The sequence below is a fragment of the Equus asinus genome, chromosome 10, assembly GCF_041296235.1.
Source record: "Equus asinus isolate D_3611 breed Donkey chromosome 10, EquAss-T2T_v2, whole genome shotgun sequence".
NCBI classification, from domain to species: domain Eukaryota; kingdom Metazoa; phylum Chordata; class Mammalia; order Perissodactyla; family Equidae; genus Equus; species Equus asinus.
In genome coordinates this window covers 13,966,589-13,987,411 of record NC_091799.1, presented here as the reverse complement: position 1 = coordinate 13,987,411, position 20,823 = coordinate 13,966,589, and the positions used below count along the sequence as shown (strand labels likewise).

Below are 20,823 nucleotides of genomic sequence, written 5' to 3'. Positions count from 1 at the left end.
GGCAGTGGGAATGCCGTTGCCCACGTGATCTGTGAGACAAAAATCAGAAACTACTAGGAGACAGGGAATAAGCATGAGCCCAGTTTTCCGGGATGGAAAATATACAATGGCACAGTTATTTAACAAGCAATGTGTGATGGTGCCCACTATGAGCTTGGCTCTGTTCTAAGCATGCATGTGTTCTAATGCAAGTATTAACTCATGACATCTTCATAACAACCCCATTTTACAGATTAGGAAACTGAGAACAGAGAGGAAGTAACCTGCCTAAGGCCACATGGCTAACAGGTAGTGGGATCCAGATTTATACCCAGGCCATCTGGCTCTGGGGCCACTTGCTCAAGCTCTGTGCTCTCTACTACCTTTCATGGGAAGGAGCAATGTGAATTCTGCCCTCCACTCTGCGTTTCGCTGGCAGCGTGCCATTGGGGGAGTCACTTTACCTTCTAAGTGGGCTTTCTTCCTCTTTAAAACAGAATTGGACCCTAAGGCCTCTGGGCTCTCAGTGAGCCCCTACGTGGCATGTCTGAAGTCCTGCCATCACCCAGCTCCTGAGGATCCATCAGGCTGTCTGTGTTCTGCCTCACAGCCACAGGACGCAGCCAATCCTGAAGAAAACTGAAAGGTTCTCCTCAAGTCTTCCCTGGTGAGGTAGGTTAGAGATGGCTGCTCCTCCCATTGAGAAGTGGGCTCCGATCCCCTGCCCCTTAAATCTGGGCTGGTCTTATTGACTAGCTTGGTGAACAGATTCAGGCAGAAGCTCATTCTGGGACTTCTGAGGTAGGTCATAAGAAGCCTCACAGCCTACTCCACCCTCCACCCTGACCACCCCCACTGCCCTGGGGCTCCCTGAGATGCTTGTTCTAGGGGCAGCCAGCCACCACTAAGAAGGCTGAGTAACCTGAGGCTGCCATGCTGTGAGGAGGCCCAAGCTGCCGTGTGAAGAGGCTGCATGGAGAGGGATGCCTATGACCCCCGGCTGTTCCATGCATCTCACTCCAGGCACCAGGCACAGAGATGAAGAATCCGTCTTGGACACAGCAGCCCCAGCAGAAGCAACGGAGAGAAGAGCCAAGGAACCAAGTTGACACCAGAACTGATAACCAGATAGAGGGCCTTAGATGAGCTGGCCCAGTTACGTCCAGCCATTCGAGCCAGCCAGCTAAGGTCCAAGGCAGCATGGGGTGGAGTCAAGCCCCCCTGCCACGCCCTGCTTGAAATCCTGATCCAGGGAATCGGGAGCATAACACAGTAGCCATCATTTTATGCCATCAAATGGCAGGGTAGCTGCATTAGATAAGTGGGGCACCAAGAGACAGCAACCCTGGGCTCTGTCAGTTCCTGGTTGCCACAGAGCCCAGGCTCCCAAGGCTGGCAGCAGTCCCAGGAAAGGAATGACATAGCCAAAAACCCATATGTGAAACACGCGTGTGCACCCAGCCGATCTTGCTGCTGCTACCATTACTACTGCAATTACGACGATGACTCTACTATTCCTATTAACAAGGATAATAGTAAGTAACCAGTAAACGGCCTGGGGTGTGCCATACACTGTGCTGAACATTTTACAGGCACAATTTCATTTTATACACCTAAGGAGCCAGTGACTTTGATCCTGTGAAAATCTCGCCTTATAGCTGAGGACGCCGCAGCCCGGAGAGGCCAAGTGGCCTGCCCGAGGTCACAGCTGGGATGTGGCAGGGTCTGAACCGGAATCAGATGGTATGATTCCAGAGCCCAAACCGGCAGCTGCCCCTTGACTATCTGGGAGTGACGGCGGCTGGCCACCTCTCTAGAAACCGTCAGGCTGCTGCCTTCACCACCTGACCTCCCCTTTGTTCCTCCGAGATGAATGGTGTCTCCCCTACACAGAAATGCAGGCAGCAGAGGGGAGCCTCTGGGCCCCGGACGCCATAGTGTGGGCTGCCTGGGATGGCCACACCACGCTGTCCCCGTTCACGCATTCATTCGTTCACTCATTCACAAATGTCGGCTGAGCTCCTACGATGAGCCACGCTGGTGCTGGGGACTGGGGAGCAGTCAGCTGGGCAGACAGGGCATGAGCAGGAAGATGCAACACGAGGTGCTGGGAGGGGTTCCAGACAAGGTCCAGCTTCCTCCCCTTAACCTGACCAGGACCAAAAGGCAGGTGTGGGAGGTGAGAGCAGAGTTCTGGCAGTCAAGACAGCTGGTGAAGAAAAGCAGCCTGAGATGAGAGGAGAGGAGGAGAAAGTCGTCTTTCCCTCGCCCTCTGCCTCCCCTGGATCCCACGGGATGCCACAGGCGGGAACAGGCACTTCCCTTATACTCCACACTCTTCCCTCCCCTTCCACCTGCCACGTCCCTGTGCCCCCACCCCAACAACCTCCCTCTCTCAGCCCGTGCCCACCTCCACCCACCACCCCTCTGCCCCCTCCCACTCAGAGCAGTGTAGACAGGTGCAGAGCTGAAGGGCGTGGACCCCGCGCTTCCCTCCTTGTCCATCACAGCTGTGCCAGGTTCCTACGAGACACCTCAGGCCACCTTCTAGCCGACAAAGCCCAGCAAGTCTCATGTCCCTGATCTGTTTCTCTCTGAGGTGGAGGGGCCACAGGAGGTCACTGGGGCAGCCTCCCCCTCTACAGCTCAGGCCACTCACAGCCCAAGGAGAAAGACGCAGGCATCAGCTCCCCACTGAGGACATTCCCAGAGGGCAAGGGGCTTCCAGCTGCCCCTTCAAGGGGTGTGAAAGGGGCCGCCCAGCCGGCTGCACCGGGAGACCTCCCGCCTACAGAAGAGGCTGGGGCCTCAGGGTCCAGCCTGTCGCAGGCAATTTCACAGTTGAGTGGGTTGGAAGCCATGGGGGCTGCCCACAGAGGGGAAACACTTCCAGAAGCTCTGGTCAGAGTGAGAAGGACACCATGCACCTCTGGGTTCACCTTAGACTTCCCAGAAACGTCTGGGTTTTGTTTTGTTTCATTTTGTAATCTGGATGCCTGATACTTAGCAAGCACTCCGTCAACAGTGAGTCCAGCAAAAACAGCTGTAGCTGCCCCTCCATGGTGACACAGCCAGGTGGTGAAAACAGCACTAGATAAGCCCCACTCATGGTGGGGAGAGAGATATTTCATTGCACAGATGCATGAGTGAACTGAGAGCCCCTCACTGCCTCAGTTTCCCCACTGGGCTGGCCATTGAACAAAAAGCCTTTTGACCTTTTGGTCATGCCCTGACAAAGCACTATTTTAAAAATGTAGACAGATGATGCACACTTTTGTGACGAAAGTCCAGTTTAAAAAACCAGGGAGTTGGCCCCTCTAGGGGCACGAACCTGTTGATAAACGGGGCGCTGAACCCCTTTCTATGACCATTCTCGTTGACAGGCCCTCTGGCCCTCAGAATGCAAGCACCGCTTTGAGACCTGCTGCTCTGCTGGGCCATCTCGGCCCTGGCTTTCTCTCCGGCTGAAACAGAATCCTACCTACTTTCCATAAGGAAATCTTTGTAGCAGTCCCAGCGGAAAAGTCAAAAGTTTGACTTGAAAAAAGGAGCTACTTCAAAAGCATTGTCAGACCGAGGTGAGGGTTCCTTTAAAATGCATAAATTACAGGGGTGTCCATTAATCAACCTCCAGGCAGCCCTACAGTGGGGGCTCTGGCTGGGGGGCGCCAAGGGGACATGTGGTGACACATCCGGGGGAGGCGAAGCGAATAAAATACACGTTGAATGAAAGAGTAAATTAATGTGTTTATTACTTACTGCTTGGACTGTGTGTGTGTGTGTGTGTGCAGAAAAACGAAAGAAAAATGTAGAGTTTTTTCAATAATAAAAAGGGAGTTGCACTGCGGGGCCCCTAAAGCTTGTGAAAAATTAAACTCGACGGATTCAAACTGTCCTATTTCCACTTCAAAAGAGAAGAGGCACTGAGCTCTTCCCAACTTATCTTCAAACGCCCAGCACCCTAGAAAGTTTCTTTAAAAAAATAAAGGCTCCTGTTCCCCCAAGCGCTGTACCGGTTACTGTACCCACCGTCTCTCCCTCTCCTAATTATACCCCTGTGAGTCTATTAATCAACTGGTAAATTATTTAGAGAGCCACGCGCTGTCTTCAGCTAGTACAAACACACCACATGCAAAGACTTGCTGGAAACGGGCAGAGGTCCCTCTGGGTCTCCCCTCCGCGCTCAGACAGCTTGCAGCTCGCCGAGGCTGCACTGCGAAAACAAGAAATAGCATTCCGCTTACCTCCTCAGATGGCAAGATTTACTTTGTCTTTCAACTCAGCGACTCTTTGCAAGTTTTTAACAAAAGAGAAAAGCTGGTCTATTGTTGAATCTTTAGTGTGCGTTTAGTGACGAGAATATTAATTCCCCCTAAAAAAAGGCAGCACTTCGGCGGAGCTCTGATCTGTGCTTCCTGGGACATGGACTCACGGAAGGCTCTCAAAAACACTCATAATTATCCCAATTTGGGGCTGGTTTGGCTTGTTTGTGTTCCAATGGCTGTGTTTGCTACGGTGAGGTCTCATTACCAGAAAGGGTGCAAATTAGAGTCTTGAATCTCTCCCAAATCTCCCACTTCTTCTCAGGTTCTATTGGCCCATGAGGGACCTTCTCCAGACAGAAATATTTAGAAAATACAGGGGCGTGCGGGAGGGGGCACAGGTAACGCTCGTTAATGATCTGTCTTCCACGTTTTCTTTTCTACACATCAGGACTTGCGCTTTTAGGGGGAAGTTATTATGCCAATTAAATAGCTGTTTTCTCAACTGAAAGTCAGTATATGTCTGGCGTGTGCACCAAGGAATTTGAGCCTTCCGATAATTGAACTGCTTTAGCTGCTGGAAGGATGCTGACGGGGTGGGGTTGGTTATGGAGGTGAAGTGAGTTAGGAGCTCATTGTAATTTGGCCAACAAGCCGGGCCAGCAGGTGTTGGAATGCACAGTCCTCCCTTCTGCTCCTGGCGAGACAGGAGATGTGAAAAGCTACAGCCTAATTCACAAACTCCACTGCTGGGGACACACCCTCGCTGGTGGTCCCCTGACCTGACAATCCCAAAACGTGAGTGTTATGTGGACAGATCAAGATGAGCATGTCACACACTTAGAGCAAAGACTTCAACCAACAAGGACAAGATACTCCTTTGGCTGTCGTAATATCTTCCCTGGGTAGCCAGTCTCCAGAGAAAGCCCAAGCAATGTTCGAGAACTGAAACAATCACCAGAGCTGGGGTAGAAGGCAACTCTTCTGAACCAAAGAGATGGTGGTGCAGCACTAATTAGACCCAGCAATCTGGAATCAGGTTCCAGCTACTGCCGACAGCCACTGGACCATAATTTATGGCTGAACTACCCGAGAAGGCTAAAAATACAGCAGGGCTGACTTCTTTCTGATGGGCCAAGTTGAGGCCGAGGAGGAGGGCTAGTTTTTATATTAAATGAAAACTGGGGAACCAGACATTCCAATGGGCAAAGACTGCCTTCCTTGGGAAGCTCTAGGTCTCTGGAATTAAGAAATATCACCTTCCACGAGACCCTTTGGTAGGAACGAAGCCCCAGGGAAGAAGCCGAGCACACCATTTGGAGGTGGTGGCCTGTGAGTCACCGATGATCTGAGCAGAGTGAGATCTAGTTGCGCCTGTGCCTGATTTCAGGGAGGGAGAAAAAGAACAGTGCACACACTGCCATAGTACATGTTGGCAGCAGAGTTCATGAGCGCCAACCATCTCATTTTAAATGGTATATAAACAGCTGAGAACTTATTTTTCCGAAAGCCTGGAATAGTTTTTACTTGTTTGTACCCACGTAAAAGTGACAGGAGCTTCCTGGCAGCTAAGCCTGCATGATTTGAGGCCCGACCCTGTGTCGAATGCAGCCCCCACTCCCGTTGACTGTAATGGAGGTTGCTGCATAAAGAATGCCGTGTGCAGAGCCCGGGGGAATAAATTTGTTCTGTTCGCTGAAGCTAGAGTCGGAATGAGTTTAGGAGGTCAGACCTATATATTTCAAAGTCCAGGGCACAGAACAAGCATCTCGCCAACCCTCTGTCCACAGTGCCATCGCCGAGAGCCTGAGATCAAGAGATTTAGGATGAGCTAAGATGGGGCCCTGGAGTCTTTTGCCCAGTAAATGGGGAAAGAGGCGAAAACAACACAGTTATTAATTTTGTTGCTGATTCGAAAAAAGGAGGTGTTGGCAGCACTTGTGAGGACAGAAAAAGAACATAACTAAGTCTGCAGAGGTCACGACTGGGACATAACATCTGAGACCCCATGGGGGAAAAAGGAGGAAGTGGTTCCATGCTGGTAAAAGATGACATCTGGATCTACTCAGCTGAGCAGGTGATGGTGGTGGTGACAGCATGGGTGGCCAAGATGCACTGCAATCACAGAACTGCCTGCCTCTGGGGCTTGCAGCTCCAAGGTGAGGAGAGAGGGCAAGAGCCTGCAAAGGCAGGGATCCCAGTGAGAGAGGGGCAGAAGGTGTGACCCGGTCAGCCAGCAGCCAGAAACACTGGGCCGAGAGTCCTCAGTGGAGGAGGTCTGGTACCGAGAAGGGCACTGCCTGGCTGAGGCAGGTGGTGAGGGTGGGTTTCTACACTGGGTTGGCTACATGGTAGGATGCTTCAGTAGTGACATTTGCCAGTTCAGAGATGCCAGGGCTCTGCCCCAGGGGGATGAGGCCACCGGATCCTTACAAGAATCTCCACCTCTTTAGCTGATCTCCCTGAATGTTGTAGATTTCTGGATGTCATGTGCGAAAACACATGCAGGGGGGTGGCCTGGTGCTCTCCTGTGTTCCCAGGAATGCTGCTGGCACCCAGGGCAGAGACATCCGAAACATGCCTAGATTTTGAAGAGAGGAATCTGAGATGCCTCGACGGGGCCCTACAAGGGATGGAGGAGCAACCACTGTGCTCCTCTTCTGGAAGATGTGTCAATGGGCTGAAAGTGTTAGGGGCTGTGCCATGCTGCTCTTGAGTATTCCGGAGGAGCCTCCTGATTCCAGGGCAGTGCTGGGAAGATGAATTCTGTGTTCCTTCCACATCTCTGCCTCACTCTTCCTCAGAGAGGAACTGGCCTTGTCCCTTGGCTCCCGTCCCCCAGCTGGCTGGCGCTTGCTCCAGTGTGGAGGACTTCCCTTCCCAGTTCTGCCTCCCCTCAGGCAGGGCTCCTCCTGGGGAAGGTCTGGGGCCAGTCTCCCCATCCCCACTGTGGGGGTGGGGCTGTCTGTTTGGTAAGGGGCCACCTCTGCATCTCACCTGGCTTGTCCCCAGGCCTGGACTTGGAGGGCATATTAGGAAGCCCACATGTGCCCTCAGATCTCACCACATTCTCCACCCGATGCTCCCAGCAAACTCTGGGTCTGTCTCCTAAAGGATTACCACCCCCAAACCCCAAACAGTGGTCCATCTCGACTTGAGTCCCAGACGTTAGCAACGCTGGATTCCAGAAGCAGAGGCTCGGCTGGGCTGCCACCTGCAGCTGTCCAGAGAAGCAAGGCTGTGGTTGGCTACACAGAGTTTCCGTGCTCAGTCTGTTCTTTCCTTGGAAACCCAATTCAGTGGAGAATCATTTACACTGTCTTTCTGTCTCAGCTGGTAGTGAAGTGGGCCCCCGCCAGACCGGGTGGTTCCAGTGCTCCTCCTCTGCGAGTTGAATGCTTTGGTTTTCTCCGCAGCTTCTCCACAGCCCACTAATGAGACGCTGTTAGTGGTTACGAATGTAAATGCATTCTTTGTTATCCCTGCAAGATCAGGATTAGTGAAATGACAGAATTTATTGCTTCTCTTAGAAAGATATGATATTGGTGGTGGTTGTGTCTTTAATGTTGTAGGAAGGGCCAAAGTATAAAGCCACAGAGTCTAAGTGAACCAAGGGCCATAGAGGAAAAAATCAGCACAAAGCGTCGAAGAGTGAAGCTGCCCACCACTCGCTAGCTTGATAGGAAATTGGAAATTGTGCACTCAGTTTCCTTTGGAGTCACCAAACAACCCCCCAAAACAAAAAAACAGCTCTGCCTCTTGAGCACCAACGAAAAGACTCCTTGGGTTTATTTTTAGTGGTCAGAGAGAGAGAGAGATTTGAAGATGCTACACTGCTGACTTTGAAGATGGAGGAAGAGGCCTCTGGAAGCTGGAAAAGGCAAGGAGACAGATTCTCCCCCGAGCCTCAGGAATAACTGCAGCCCTGCTGACACTTGATTTTAAGACTCCTGACCTCCAGAATTGTAAGATGACAAATTTGTGTTATTTTAAACCACTAAGTTTGTTTCAGTAGCAATAGAAAACGAGTAACTTGGCAATACCCAGAGATGGCAAAGACACAGAGAACAGGAGCATTCCCGGGGGCCAATGGCAGGAGTGTACCTCAGTACAATGCGACTGGTCACAATTGTGGATGGGCATTACCTTTGACCCAGTCCATCAATTTATCCTAAGATAATCAGGGTTGTTCACAAACCTGTGTAGATATAAGGTTATGCATTATAGTATCATTGGAGAATTGCAAATTTGGAAACCACCCACATATTTACTTTTTGTAACTTTATTTTGAAAAAAATTCAAAAGTACATAAAAGTTGCAAGAAGAGTCAAAGAATTCCTGCATATCCCTGCCCGGATTCACCCATTGTTACCACTGGCTCACGCGCTGGTCACCGGGCTTCTTTCTGAACCACCTAATGCTTGTTAGTGGAGAATGAAACGAACTATCATCCAGCCCACACAATGGAACGCTGCGCAGCACAATTTAAAACAATACAAATCTATGTTAGTGGGGAATTAAATTATCACCCGTGCAGTGGACTACTATGCAGCAACATTTAACTTATCACACTCATTTATTCAACAAACATTCTTTTGGGTTCTAATTACCACCCCCCACCCCAACAAACGGGAAGCTGGCGTTGCTGGGCGTGCGTCAGGCACTCGACCATTGCTGTTGCTGTTACTCTCTGACAACAGCCGGCCCCCAGGCACTGTGCACGCGCATCACGCCCCGTCCTCACGGGACCCTGGAACCTAGGGAGTTCTGTCTCCGTCTCACTACCAGGAAGCCTGGGGCTCTGAGATGGGCCACGTGGCTGGTGAAGCTGGCCGTGGGATCTGAGCCAGACAGGGAGGCACCAAAGCTTGCACTGGTTTTTATTCTCACCTGGTGCCTGCCTCCCCCTCATTCTATTTACCATTCCAGTGAGTCGGGAATGAACAGACTCACTCACTGACCCAGCCCGATGCAGATCATTGTGTCTGATGGATCCAACTCCACCTCACTTGAACTTCACCCCGGGGACTAGAACATCTTAAGGAAAGTTGAGAGAGTCAGGCCAGGACGTCATCCCCAAGGGGCTCTTTGAACTGATGGCTAGGAGCAAGCAGCCTATCCTTATGTGCGTCCTCATCAACTTACTCCATCCAGAAAATGGTGGAGGGCAATGAGCATTCTGCCGGGAGGGTGTCCCAGGCAACGCGCTCATTGTCCATTACAATGGCAGCTTCTTTCTCAGTTAATTTTCTTCATACTAAGTATATGTTGATATCAGACTTGATAACTGAGCTCATACTGGTTGCACACAGGAGCTATAGCACTTTATACAAGAGAGGAAGACGTGGATCTGTGGAAAATAGACTGCCCCAAGGAAGCGACATGGGGTCTAAAGGAGCACAGACATGAACTGGCTGTGTGGCCTTGGCAGCTCAGTCCCTTCCCTGTGGCTCATTTGTGGATTCAGGAAACTGGACTAGAAGGATCTCAAAGGGACCCTTCCTAGGAGTCAGATCCAGGGAATGCTTTCAGATTCTAGATCATAGGAAAGACTATCCAGTCCAGCCTCCGCTATCAAACAGGTAGCATCTAAACCCCTGAAGACCAACGGCCGGTCAGTCATCGTGTCTGCAAAGCTGTCTGAACCTTCTGGCTTCTGACTGCTGATTAAATTGAAATACTTGCCCATAGCATTTTTGTACACCAAATAACGGAGGATGTAGGCAGCTCGGTGGCTTCTCTTGGCTCTCAATTTTAAGTGTGATTAGGCACAGAAAGCAAATGTTCTTGAGAAATAGAAACACTGCTCATGATAACACAGCACAGCCACAAGTCCCCTCACTTGGGACAGACTCGGAAGCCAAGAGGCCTAACCAGGGAACAAAAACAGAGGCTTTGCTTACACGCAAGCCCAATTTTCACTCCCCGGTTGTTTTCTGCAGCCTGAGCCCGAAGGTGCTCAGTGAGCTGAGCAGGGAGCAAACTCTCTCTCAGAGCCTGGAAGGCTGTGGAAGTTGCGGGAAGTGTGGCCTACCTGCCATGTCCTTTTCAAAAAAGGGCTGGATGACTTCGCCAAATTTTGACTTGTCTGCCACGGCCTCTTTCAGCAGCTGCCCACAGCAGACTGGAGGGGAGAGGAACAGAAAGGCACCCGGTAAATTTTAAATAGAAGCAAGAGTGAGAAAAAAAGAAGCCCCAGTGCTGCCTGCTGAGAGAAAAGAAAAAGGTCACTGAAAAATATAAAAGGGCTGCTCTGAGCCTGGGTGTGTCAAGTGAGAGTACATATCAAAGGGGAATCAGGAAACAGAAAAGCAACTGAGGAAGGAATGAAAAGGAATGCATTCGGCAACAAACATATTAAAAATTGACGGTGCAGGGAAGACATAACGAGGGCGTCGCCACCAGAGAAGCTCCTGCAGGGCCTCAGTTACGCCAGGACTTGCTGAAGGAGCTCTGGTCGGCGTGGGATTGACACCCGGTGGAGAACTGCTTGGAGCTGAGTGACGTGTCACGAGTGTGTTCATGCTCACCTGCGATTATGCGGGGGAGGGGGAGAACTTGTTTCTACAGCCCTTCCAGGAGTTTCCACGGGATGACGGGGCCACAGACAGGACCAGCTTACATGACAAATGGACCCACTCATAACTGAGGCAGCATTCTGGAGTCACTCGCCCCATAGCTGCTGACCCTCTTTGGATCCATGGTCTGTGTAAGCGAGGGCCTTTCTATCCTGAGCCCCACTGTGTCTCCAGACCCCAGCCATGGGCAACATGCAGCAGGTGTCAGTCAACACATGTGGAATGAATAAACACAGGCTACCCTATCATTGGCTATGAAAGCCCTTAACAGCCAAAGTTGAGAGGTTCAAGCTGTTTTCCAAGTTAATCGTACAATCTTGCTTTTCCTTTCTTTAAGGCCAAGAGGTTGTCTTTCTATATTAAAGAAATCAAAAGCAATCCTAAAATTAACTGGAAAAAGTGAATGTTTAATACAACAACCATCACCAAAGACTTATTTCTCAATAATGACATATTAATTCACCGTGTAAATGACAGAAGTGATTATATCCAAAATGACTGGCAGTTTCACCCGCTAAGGGAAATATAAGCAATAATAAAAGCTGACAGTAACTGAGGCCTTCCCCACGTCAAGCACCAAGCTAAGTATGCCTTGTCTTCTTCAGTCCTCAGGACAACTGGTTGCTTTTTAGATAAGGAAACTGAGACTCAAAGAGGTGAAGTAACCTGCTTTAGGTCATAGAACCAGGACGCCGCAGAGCTGGGATTCAAACCCAGGTCAGTGTGACATCAAACCCATCCTTGGCTTCCAGTTCTGGCCAGGAGGAGTAACAGCTATCATATTTACCTTCTGTCATAAAAAGCCATAAAACTTAACAAAATACATGACGCAACTCTTTTCAGGCATTGGACAGCACACGGCTATGATACCCGGGAGAAGAGAAACACACAAAGTGAGTCCCACATTCACCCTGGATTTCTACGTATGGGCACTTTTGAAACCACAGCACAGAAGAGGTGGAACACAAACAGAGCAGTGGGAAACAAAGACTGGAGTTTGGGGTTCTGAGACAGCTGGAATTAGGGGAACAGGGTAATGGAGAGGACGGAGCTGTGCAGAGAAGGAGTTCCAGGAATCTGCACAGGTTCACTCAGTCTTTGGCCAATGCAAAGCTGCACATGTGCAGGGTGAGACTCCACAAGGCTTGGTAGAGAGAAGATACTGGGAAGCTGTGAACTGAGTGGAGGTTCTCACAGCACCGGAGATGCTGTCATTCTGACAGCCAAGGTGAGAGACCTTGCTGAACACCCCTTTCAGCTGAGACTCTGCAAGGCCACACTTTAGGCATAGGGTTACACCAGCCCTAGAGGAAGCACACTCTACTTCCACCTCAACAAAGACTAAACATAGGCCTCAGTGGGATCAAGTTGATCCTCCAGTAAAGAACTGCCTGCTAGAAATCAACGCTTTTTGATTCCATATTCTTAAAGGAGAATCACACAATCCAGGCTCTCAACAATGTAAAAATCACAACGTCCAGCATATAACAAAAAACTACTTGAGATGCAAAAAACTAAGAAAACATGACCCCTACAAGGAGAGAGAACAGGCCATAGAATCAGACCAAGAGATGACACAACTGTCAGAATTAGCACACAAGGACTTTAAAACAGCTATTATAAATATGTTTAAAACTTTAAAGGAAACGGTAGTCAAAATGAGTGAACAGATTGGAGAATCTCAGCAGAGAAATGGAAACTAAAAAAAAGAAACAGATGGAAATTCTAGAACTGGAAAATACAATATCTTAAATGGAGAAAGAATCACTGGATGGGCTACGATCCGTGAATTAGAAGACAGGAAAACAGGCAATAGAAAGTATCCAAACTGAAGCAAAGAGAAGAGGGGGGACTGGAAAAAAAGAATAGAACCTCAGGGACCTAAAGGACAATATCAAGCAGTCTAACATACATGTAATTGAAGTTCCAGAAAGAAAAGAGAGAGAGAAAAAAAATTTGAGAAAATAATGGGAGAAGAATTTGAAAATTTGACAGAAAATATTAACCCCCAGCTCCAAGAATCTGAGATCCAAGCAGAAGAAACATAAAGTAAACCATACCCCAATACACCATAGTTAAGTTTCTGAAAACTAAAAATAAAGAGAAAATATTAAAAGCAGCCACTGGCGGGGGTTGGGTGGGGGAGATGCTTTATATAAAGAGGAACAATGATAAAAATAATCCCTGAGTTCTCTTCAGAAGCTACGCAACCCATAAGAGAATGGAATGACATCTTTAAAATGCTAAGAGGAAAAAAACCTGTCAACATAGGTTTCTATATGCAGCAAAAACATCCTTTAAGAATGAAGGTTAAATAAAGCCACTTTCAGAGAGATGAAAGCTAAGAGAATTTGTCACCAGCAGACTTGCACTACAAGAAATGTTAAAGGAAGTTCTTTAGGCTGAAAGAAAATATCAGATGGAAACTTGGACCTAAACAAAGGAGTGAAGAGTGTTGATAGCTGGGTATACATAAAAGTCTTTCCTCATCTCATTTCTTGACTTAAAAAAAAAGACAAATGAGTGTTTAAAGCAAAACTAATTACAATATACTGTAGGGTTTATAACATATGTGGGAGTAAAACGTATGACAACAATAACACAAAGGCCAGGAGCAAGATAAATGGAAATATACTACTGTAAGCTTCTTGTGCTATATGAGGTATAATACTAATTCAAGATAGACTGTGATAAGCAAAGGATGCATGTTTAATCCCTAGAGCAACTACTAACAAAATAACACAGAGACATAGCTAAAAAGGCAATAGAGGAAACAAAACGGATTGCTAAAAAATATTTAGTTAGGGGCCGGCCCCGTGGCCGAGTGGTTAAGTTTGCGTGTTCTGCTGCGGCGGCCCAGGGTTTCACTGGTTCGATCCTGGGCACGGACATGGCACCACTCATCAGGCCATGCTGAGGCAGTGTTCCACGTACCACAACTAGAAGGACTCACAACCAAAATATATACAACTATGTACTGGGGGGCTTTGGGGAGAAAAAGGAAAAATAAAATCTTTAAAAAAAAATTTAGTTAATCCAAAAGTTGGCAGGAAAGAAAGAACAAAGAACAGATAACACAAACAGAAGACAAAAAACCAGGGTGGTAGACTTGAAATCAACCATATAAAATTACTTTAAAGGGAAATGGGTGAAATGCTTCAATTAAAAGGCAACAATGTCAATCTCTGTATGACTCCACTCATAGGTGGAAGTTAAACATGTGGACAAAGAGAACAGATTAGTGGCTACCAGGGGAAAGGGGGTGTGGGGGATGGGCACAAAGGGTGAAGCGGTGCACCTACAACACGACTAATAATGTACAACTGAAATTTCACAAGGTTGTAAACTATCATGATCTCAATAAAAAGTTAAAAAAAAATGGCAACAAATGTCAGACTGGATTTTGGGGTGGGGGGGAGCAGATTAGCCCTGAGCTAACATCCACTGCCATCCTCCTCTTTTTGCTGAGGAAGCTTGGCCATGAGCCAACATCTGTGCCCATCTTCCTCTGTTTTACATGTGGGAAGCCTGCCACAGCATGGCTTGGTAAGTGGTGCGCAGGTCCTTGCCCAGGATCCAAACTGGTGAACCCCAGGCCACTGAAGCAGAGCACATGAGCTTAAACTGCTACGCCTCCGAGCTGGCCCCTAGACTGGATTTTTAAGAAAGCAAGACCCAACTAAATGTTGTCTATAAGAAACATATTTAGAATATAAGACACAGAGAGTTTGAAAGGAAAAGGATAGAAGATATGCTGTACAGACACTAATCACAAGAAAGTTAGAGTGGCTATATTAATATCAGACAAATAGACTTAAAGAAAGTGAGTATTACTGGAGAAGCAGAGGAACATTTCCTAACAATAAAAGGGTCATTTCATCAAGAAGATATAACAATCCTTCGAGTATACGCATTTAACAACATAGCTTCAAATTACATGAAGACTGGCAGAGAAATAGACAAATCCACAATTACAGTTGGAGATTTTAACACACTTTTCTCAGTAACTGAAATAATAAGTAGAGAGAAATCATTAAGGATATAGGAGATTTGAACAACACTATCAAACATCTTATCCTAATTGACATTTATAGAGCACTATATCCAACAATGCCAGAATACTTATTCTTTTTTTTTTTTTTTTTTTTAAAGATTTTATTTTTTTCCTTTTTCTCCCCAAAGCCCCCCGGTACATAGTTGTGTATTCTTCGTTGTGGGTCCTTCTAGTTGTGGCATAGTGGGACGCTGCCTCAGCGTGGTCTGATGAGCAGTGCCATGTCCGCGCCCAGGATTCAAACTAACAAAACACTGGGCCGCCTGCAGCGGAGCGCGCAAACTTAACCAATCGGCCACGGGGCCAGCCCCCTTATTCTTTTCAAGTACACGTGAAATTCATCAATACAGACCATACACTCGGCCATAAGAAAGTATCAACACATTTGAAAGGATTGAAATCACATTGGGTATGTTCTTTGACCACAACAGAATTAAGTTAGAAGTCTATAACCAAAAAAATATGGAAAATTCCCAAATATTTGGAAATTAAGCAATTATACATGAGTCTAAATAATACATGGGTTAAGAAAGAAACCACAAGGGGGATTAGAAAATAGTTTGAACTGAATGAGAAAACACAACATATTAAAATTTCATGAGATGCAGCTAAAAAGTGTTCAGAGGAAAATATGTAATATTAAGTGCTTGTATTAGGAAAGAACAGTTAAAAAGCCCAGCCTCCCTCCACCTCGCTCTGCAGGGTCCTGTGAAGAGAACACTGCAGCAGTCTCCTCTCCCAAAGGTTCAAAAGTTCCAAGGCTCTAGACACAAGCAGACCCGCGACTGTGTGGGCTCAGCCCTACCTCACTCTGCTTGCTCCCTCTCCCCAGCCCACCTGGACCCTTAAGTTCCTTTCTTATTTTGTCTACTTTGCCTTATCTGTGTGCCTAATGAAGTGCACTGCACATAGTAGACACTCAGTGAGTAATATGAAAAATATTTTAACAAAATTTTTCAAGGTGGTTTCTGGTTAGAAAATTCAAGCTTATTGGGGAAAGAAAACCCCAGAATTGTATAATATACCATTCTACAGAGATAACCAGTTTGGTGTATGGATGTTCTTTCAGATTTTTTCTGAGCATGGACTAACATAAACTTTGAAACAAAAATGAGATGATACCCTGAACACTGCCGAGTGACTTACTTTCTGCCCCCTCCCTCATTTAACAATACATCACGGACATCAAGCCGATTTGTAAGTTTCTTTCTTCTTTTTCTTCCAAAATTCCGCCAGTACATAGTTGTGTATTTTAGCTGTGGGTCTTTCTAGTTGTGGCACAGAGGACGCCACCTCAGCGTGGCCTGACGAGCGGTGCCCCGTCCATGCCCAGGATCTGAACCAGTGAAACCCCGGGCCGCTGCAGCGGAGTGCAAAAACTTAACCACTTGGCTACTGGGCGGGCCCCTACAGGTTTCTTTTTAATAGCTGCCTAGTACTCCATTATATGGCTTTGCCATAACTTACTTAACTAACCCTGTTAAGAACAGAGTTTGGGGTTGCCTCTATTCTTCCTTATGCATCCTTTGCATCTCTGGTTGAATATTTGAGTGAGTATTTCAGTAGAATAAAATCTCGGGAGTAAAGTCATTGGGCCAAAGGATTTGCAAAGTTAGCTTTTTAATCAATAGTGGCCTTTATCTTTCAAAAAGCTGTGCCTGTTTATATCCCCACCAATTGTAAATGGAAGTCTTTCAATCAACCTGGTTGGAGTGCATGTTGGGTTGTTTGTTTGGAGATGTTTCCGATGACTTACAGGTTCCTAATGTGGAGATGAGAACCAAGCCAGGCGATGGCCACGGGGCAGGCAGTTCCTGGAGCCCTGGGTGCAGACAGGCCTCCACACGGAGACCTCAACAGACAGGCAGTGCTCGCTTCTGCCCATAGTAGGCTCTTTAAATCGGTTTACTGAAGTCTCATGATGTCTCATCTTTATCAAGAACATCTTTGAGAGATGTGAGCTTTCTGAGTCAGTCTCCAAATGCTCAATTGTCGAAAAGAGCCCCCAAATGGCTCTTTTGTTACAAAGCAAAAACTATGATGAGCTTTTCTACTTTCATTTTTGGAAAAATCTAGGCTAGTAATTTCATTTTTTTCATGTTTGGTGCACTGAAAACAATTTAAATTAAAAAATACTTTTCTTGAATGAGAGTGTCTGCATAAACGAAAGACAGCACAGTGACAATTATTTAAATAAAGCCATGAGCTACATTAAGGTATTGCTGTTGCGATTTTCAGACCCTCCTTCTGCCATTAAGGCTCTTCTCACTATAACTCTTCCTGTCCCTTCACATAACAGTCAGTACAGACACTTAAATAAACACGTGGGTGCAGCTACAAGTAGACTGCTGCTCGTTCTTAACAAAGAAGTCCCCTTAACCAGACCTGGAAATTTAGTCTTATAATACTCTTAAGAGGGAAAATCAAAAAGAGAAGAGATGATCTGAAAAACTCCATTATTTAAAAGAAAACAGTGATACAGGCAACATAATTTTTTATCCCAAAGTGTCCACACTATTTTCCATACTAATCAAATCAGAATACCACTGTTTAGTATTTTTATTAAAATACCAATACTATTATTAGTATTTTTCCATACAAATCAGAATAATTGCTTGGTTCTCTATCTTCATTTAGTGGGTATGATTTTTATCACTGATTCCTGGCTAGTCTCAGCGGCTTTGGAATTTTAAGTTGGAGGAGAACTAATTGAAAAGCATTTTTATTCAAACCTTCATCCTTCTGGGGTGGTGTAAATATATACATATATATACATATATATTTGTGTGTATGTGTGTGTGTGTGGATACACACATATTTGCATGGCATGGACGTGTAATTCGGGGGCATATATACATGCATATTTACATATTTTGGGTGCAGGTCTCATGTTTTCTTGGTTAATAAAGTAGAGGTTACTCCGGCTTATGGAATATAGGGGGTGGGGCAGTGCCTGTAACTCCCTCCAGCAGCACTGTGTGTCTGCTACAGTTTCTTCCTCCTTTCCAGTCCTTTCTCCTCCTGAAGGCAGGCTGGCAGCCAAGACCGCCTGGGACCACCCCGCGAAAGACCTGGAGAATTGATTTCAATATTTGCTTTCCTCCTGGTAAAATATTCATTGAAACTGTGCCAAGCGAGAAGTCTTCCTCTGGTTCAGAAATTGTTTGCCTGTAAACACGCTGACCTGGGTTCCGGAGCCAAACGAGATCGGAGAAAATAAATAAACAGCAGACCCATATTATGCAAGAGCTGCAGCTTCGCGGGAGACTGCGGGGGCTGGATGGAAGCACCTCTGGTGCACAGCACAGAAAAACCACTGCTCCAAAGGATGTAAAAAATGACGACTAGAAACTGCTCCGGCTCTTTGGGCTGTGGACATGTTTTTACCGGTTAATGTTTTCATGGCAATATTCTTTGGGAGGAAAAGTCCTTATCCCTGCAAAGATGGACTAACTGGAAACTGTTCAGAGCAGAGAGCAAGAAAGAGAAGTGATACCGGCCTCCTTCGCACCACCCCCATAAAACGGGAAAGCTTGGGAGGGCAGGAGGGAGGGGAAGGCTCTGAAGCAGGGTGGCTGCCGGGGCACTCACCGTTGACGAGGCTGTATTTCTGGGCCAGGAGGGCAGCCTGCAGACTTTTCCCACTGCCCATGGGCCCGCAAAGCAGCACCCTCGGGGTGAATGGGGCATTAGATCGATGGTTGGTTTGGACGTAGGTCAGAGCTGGAAAGAGAGGATGTGAGGATAACAAAGTCAGGTCCTAAAGAAAGGGAAACCAGCTTACAATGCCTCTGCTGGGGCGCTTTTGGGGGCAGTAATTATTTCTCTCCTTTATAGCCCCATGGAAACCCTCTGTGCACCTGCAGAGCAGCCACAGGGTGAAGCTGCGGGGGAAGGAATGATGCTTCAGGCCTGGACACCAAGGTGAAGAGAGGGCAATGAGTCCACAGAAGCGGCCTCTGAGCACCGCCCTGGAATGCCTCTACAACACAGCGGGCGTGGCATCCGTGTGTCCCTCCTGGTTGAAGGGGGCCTGGGCGTGTTGTTGGGGGGCTGGTCCCAGGACACAGGATACACACTACTGGGTTGAGATGTTTCCAAACTGAGGGCTGAGCCCCTAACCTGAAGCCCCGGGACCAGGTCAGTCCCCTAGTGTCAGACACAGGCTTTGATAAACGCATCAGGCCACATGGGGGTCTGGCACACCAGGACTTCCAAAGGACTCAGGAGTTGGTGGAGAATAATTTGCAGTGGTGTTCCGGTGACACCAACTTTGTTTCGAATCTCCAAAGAGGCAGTGATCAAACAGGTCCCCGGAGTGCGTGAATGTAGCCGCCCTGCCTGGCCCATGGTACACCCCTGGCATTTGATGAACAAAGAAGTGGGGAGACAGGAGCGAGCTTCTCTAACACTGAGGCGACCACACCATGGGGGGCACGGGGTGCCAAAAGCTACTGAACATCAAACCAGGCCACCCCTCAACCCGAGCACACAGGAGGGAGTGTGAGAGCTGACTGCGGGGTCCATGAAAGGGCAGCCCATCAGCACCGCACAAGGGAAGCTGCCCACAGGCTGAGGCCCAGACCCCCAGCCACCCGCATCAAAACAAGGTCTCCCTCCTCAGCCCCGCCTCCTGCCAAGAACCCAGACCACCCTGCAAGGTCAGCCCTGTGACGGCTTCCCGCCTTCAGATGGATTCTGCCCTGGGCTGGGGGCTGAGCCAACTGCTGCCTTCAGGAACCGGACCACGCAGAGACTGTTGACAGGCGCAGCAGCGTTTGCCAACCTTGCACTTCGGCAGTTTGAGGCACTTCCTTGGCATCTACCCACCAGGTACTAGTAGCACACTCCCAAGTTGTGACAACCACAAATGTCTCCAGACATTGCCAAATGCTCCCGGGGGGGAAGACAAAATTGAGAACCACTGGGATACGTTTATCGTGCAGATTTTGAACTCTCGAATTTTTGTAGGACTGTTTAATTGGAAGGATCATTGGAGACGCTACAATCCTCCTCAGTTTAGAACTAAAGGCATAGTAAGTGAATCCACAGACTTCAAGGTTGTGATAATCATTGTCACCATCATCGCTAGCATGTATTAACCACTAAGCTAAACACCCTATAGGCATTATCTTATTTGATCAGTGCAACAATCTCATGAGGGATGTCATTCTTGTTCCCATTTTACAGAGAGCTGGCAGGGCTGGGGTAACTCTCCCAAACCCACTGCTTTGGGTAACCTTTTCCGTCAGTGAGGATAACCCGGAGTAAGCGATTCAAGCAAGGTTCTCTCTATCCTCAGACCTTCCGTGATCTGACACATCTGAGGAGCACAAATACTACAGGCAAAGCAGCCTGCTTACAAATGATGCCTAATTTACAGTAAATAACTAAGTTAATTAGAAGTAATGATCCCCCAGACAGTCTCAACATCTAATTATTCTTTTTAAAAATATGTGGTTGCTGGATGCACTGCAGAGAGATTTAAAAAACAACACAGAGAGAATTTTGCATTCCAATTTTCAATTTATCTCTTTGCATTATTAATTAATAATAATTAATATTCAGACCCTCATATTTTTATTTACAATTCCAGGCATGAATTCTTTATGAACAATCATATGAACTTTTAAATTTAATTAAGTAATTTGGAAGTAATTAATGTGTAAATTCAGCATCACGGCATAAGATAAACATTGTGGTTGTTTATCTTCAGAGTGCAGTGTCTGCTCCTAAAGACCCTTCCGAGATGCAGACTCACTGGAAAACTGTAACCCCCCCAAAGCCTGGCGTTTGTTAAAGTAGCATCAGTTTCTAGACATCCCCCTGGCGGCTGACTGACCCCTTCAGAGAGCGAGGCCGTGCCGTTTCCAGGCTTTCAGTAACACAAAGCGATGAGCCCACTAGCAGGCGAGGCTGGTGGGAGGGCCAGTGCAGGGAGCTCAGAACC

At 47.4% G+C, this 20,823-nt stretch overlaps 1 protein-coding gene across 2 annotated transcripts in view; it reads right to left on the bottom strand.

Annotated features, from left to right (window-relative positions):
• Positions 1-20,823, bottom strand: part of AK8 (adenylate kinase 8) — a 134,891-nt gene that overhangs the window by 61,902 nt on the left and 52,166 nt on the right. For both annotated transcript variants that reach the window (XM_014863385.3, XM_044778480.2), the window contains 2 exons: positions 18,465-18,596; positions 10,276-10,365 (listed from right to left, as the gene is read on the bottom strand). In XM_014863385.3, the coding sequence (XP_014718871.2) occupies positions 10,276-10,365; positions 18,465-18,596 (222 nt within the window). The remainder of the gene's footprint in view (positions 1-10,275; positions 10,366-18,464; positions 18,597-20,823) is intronic.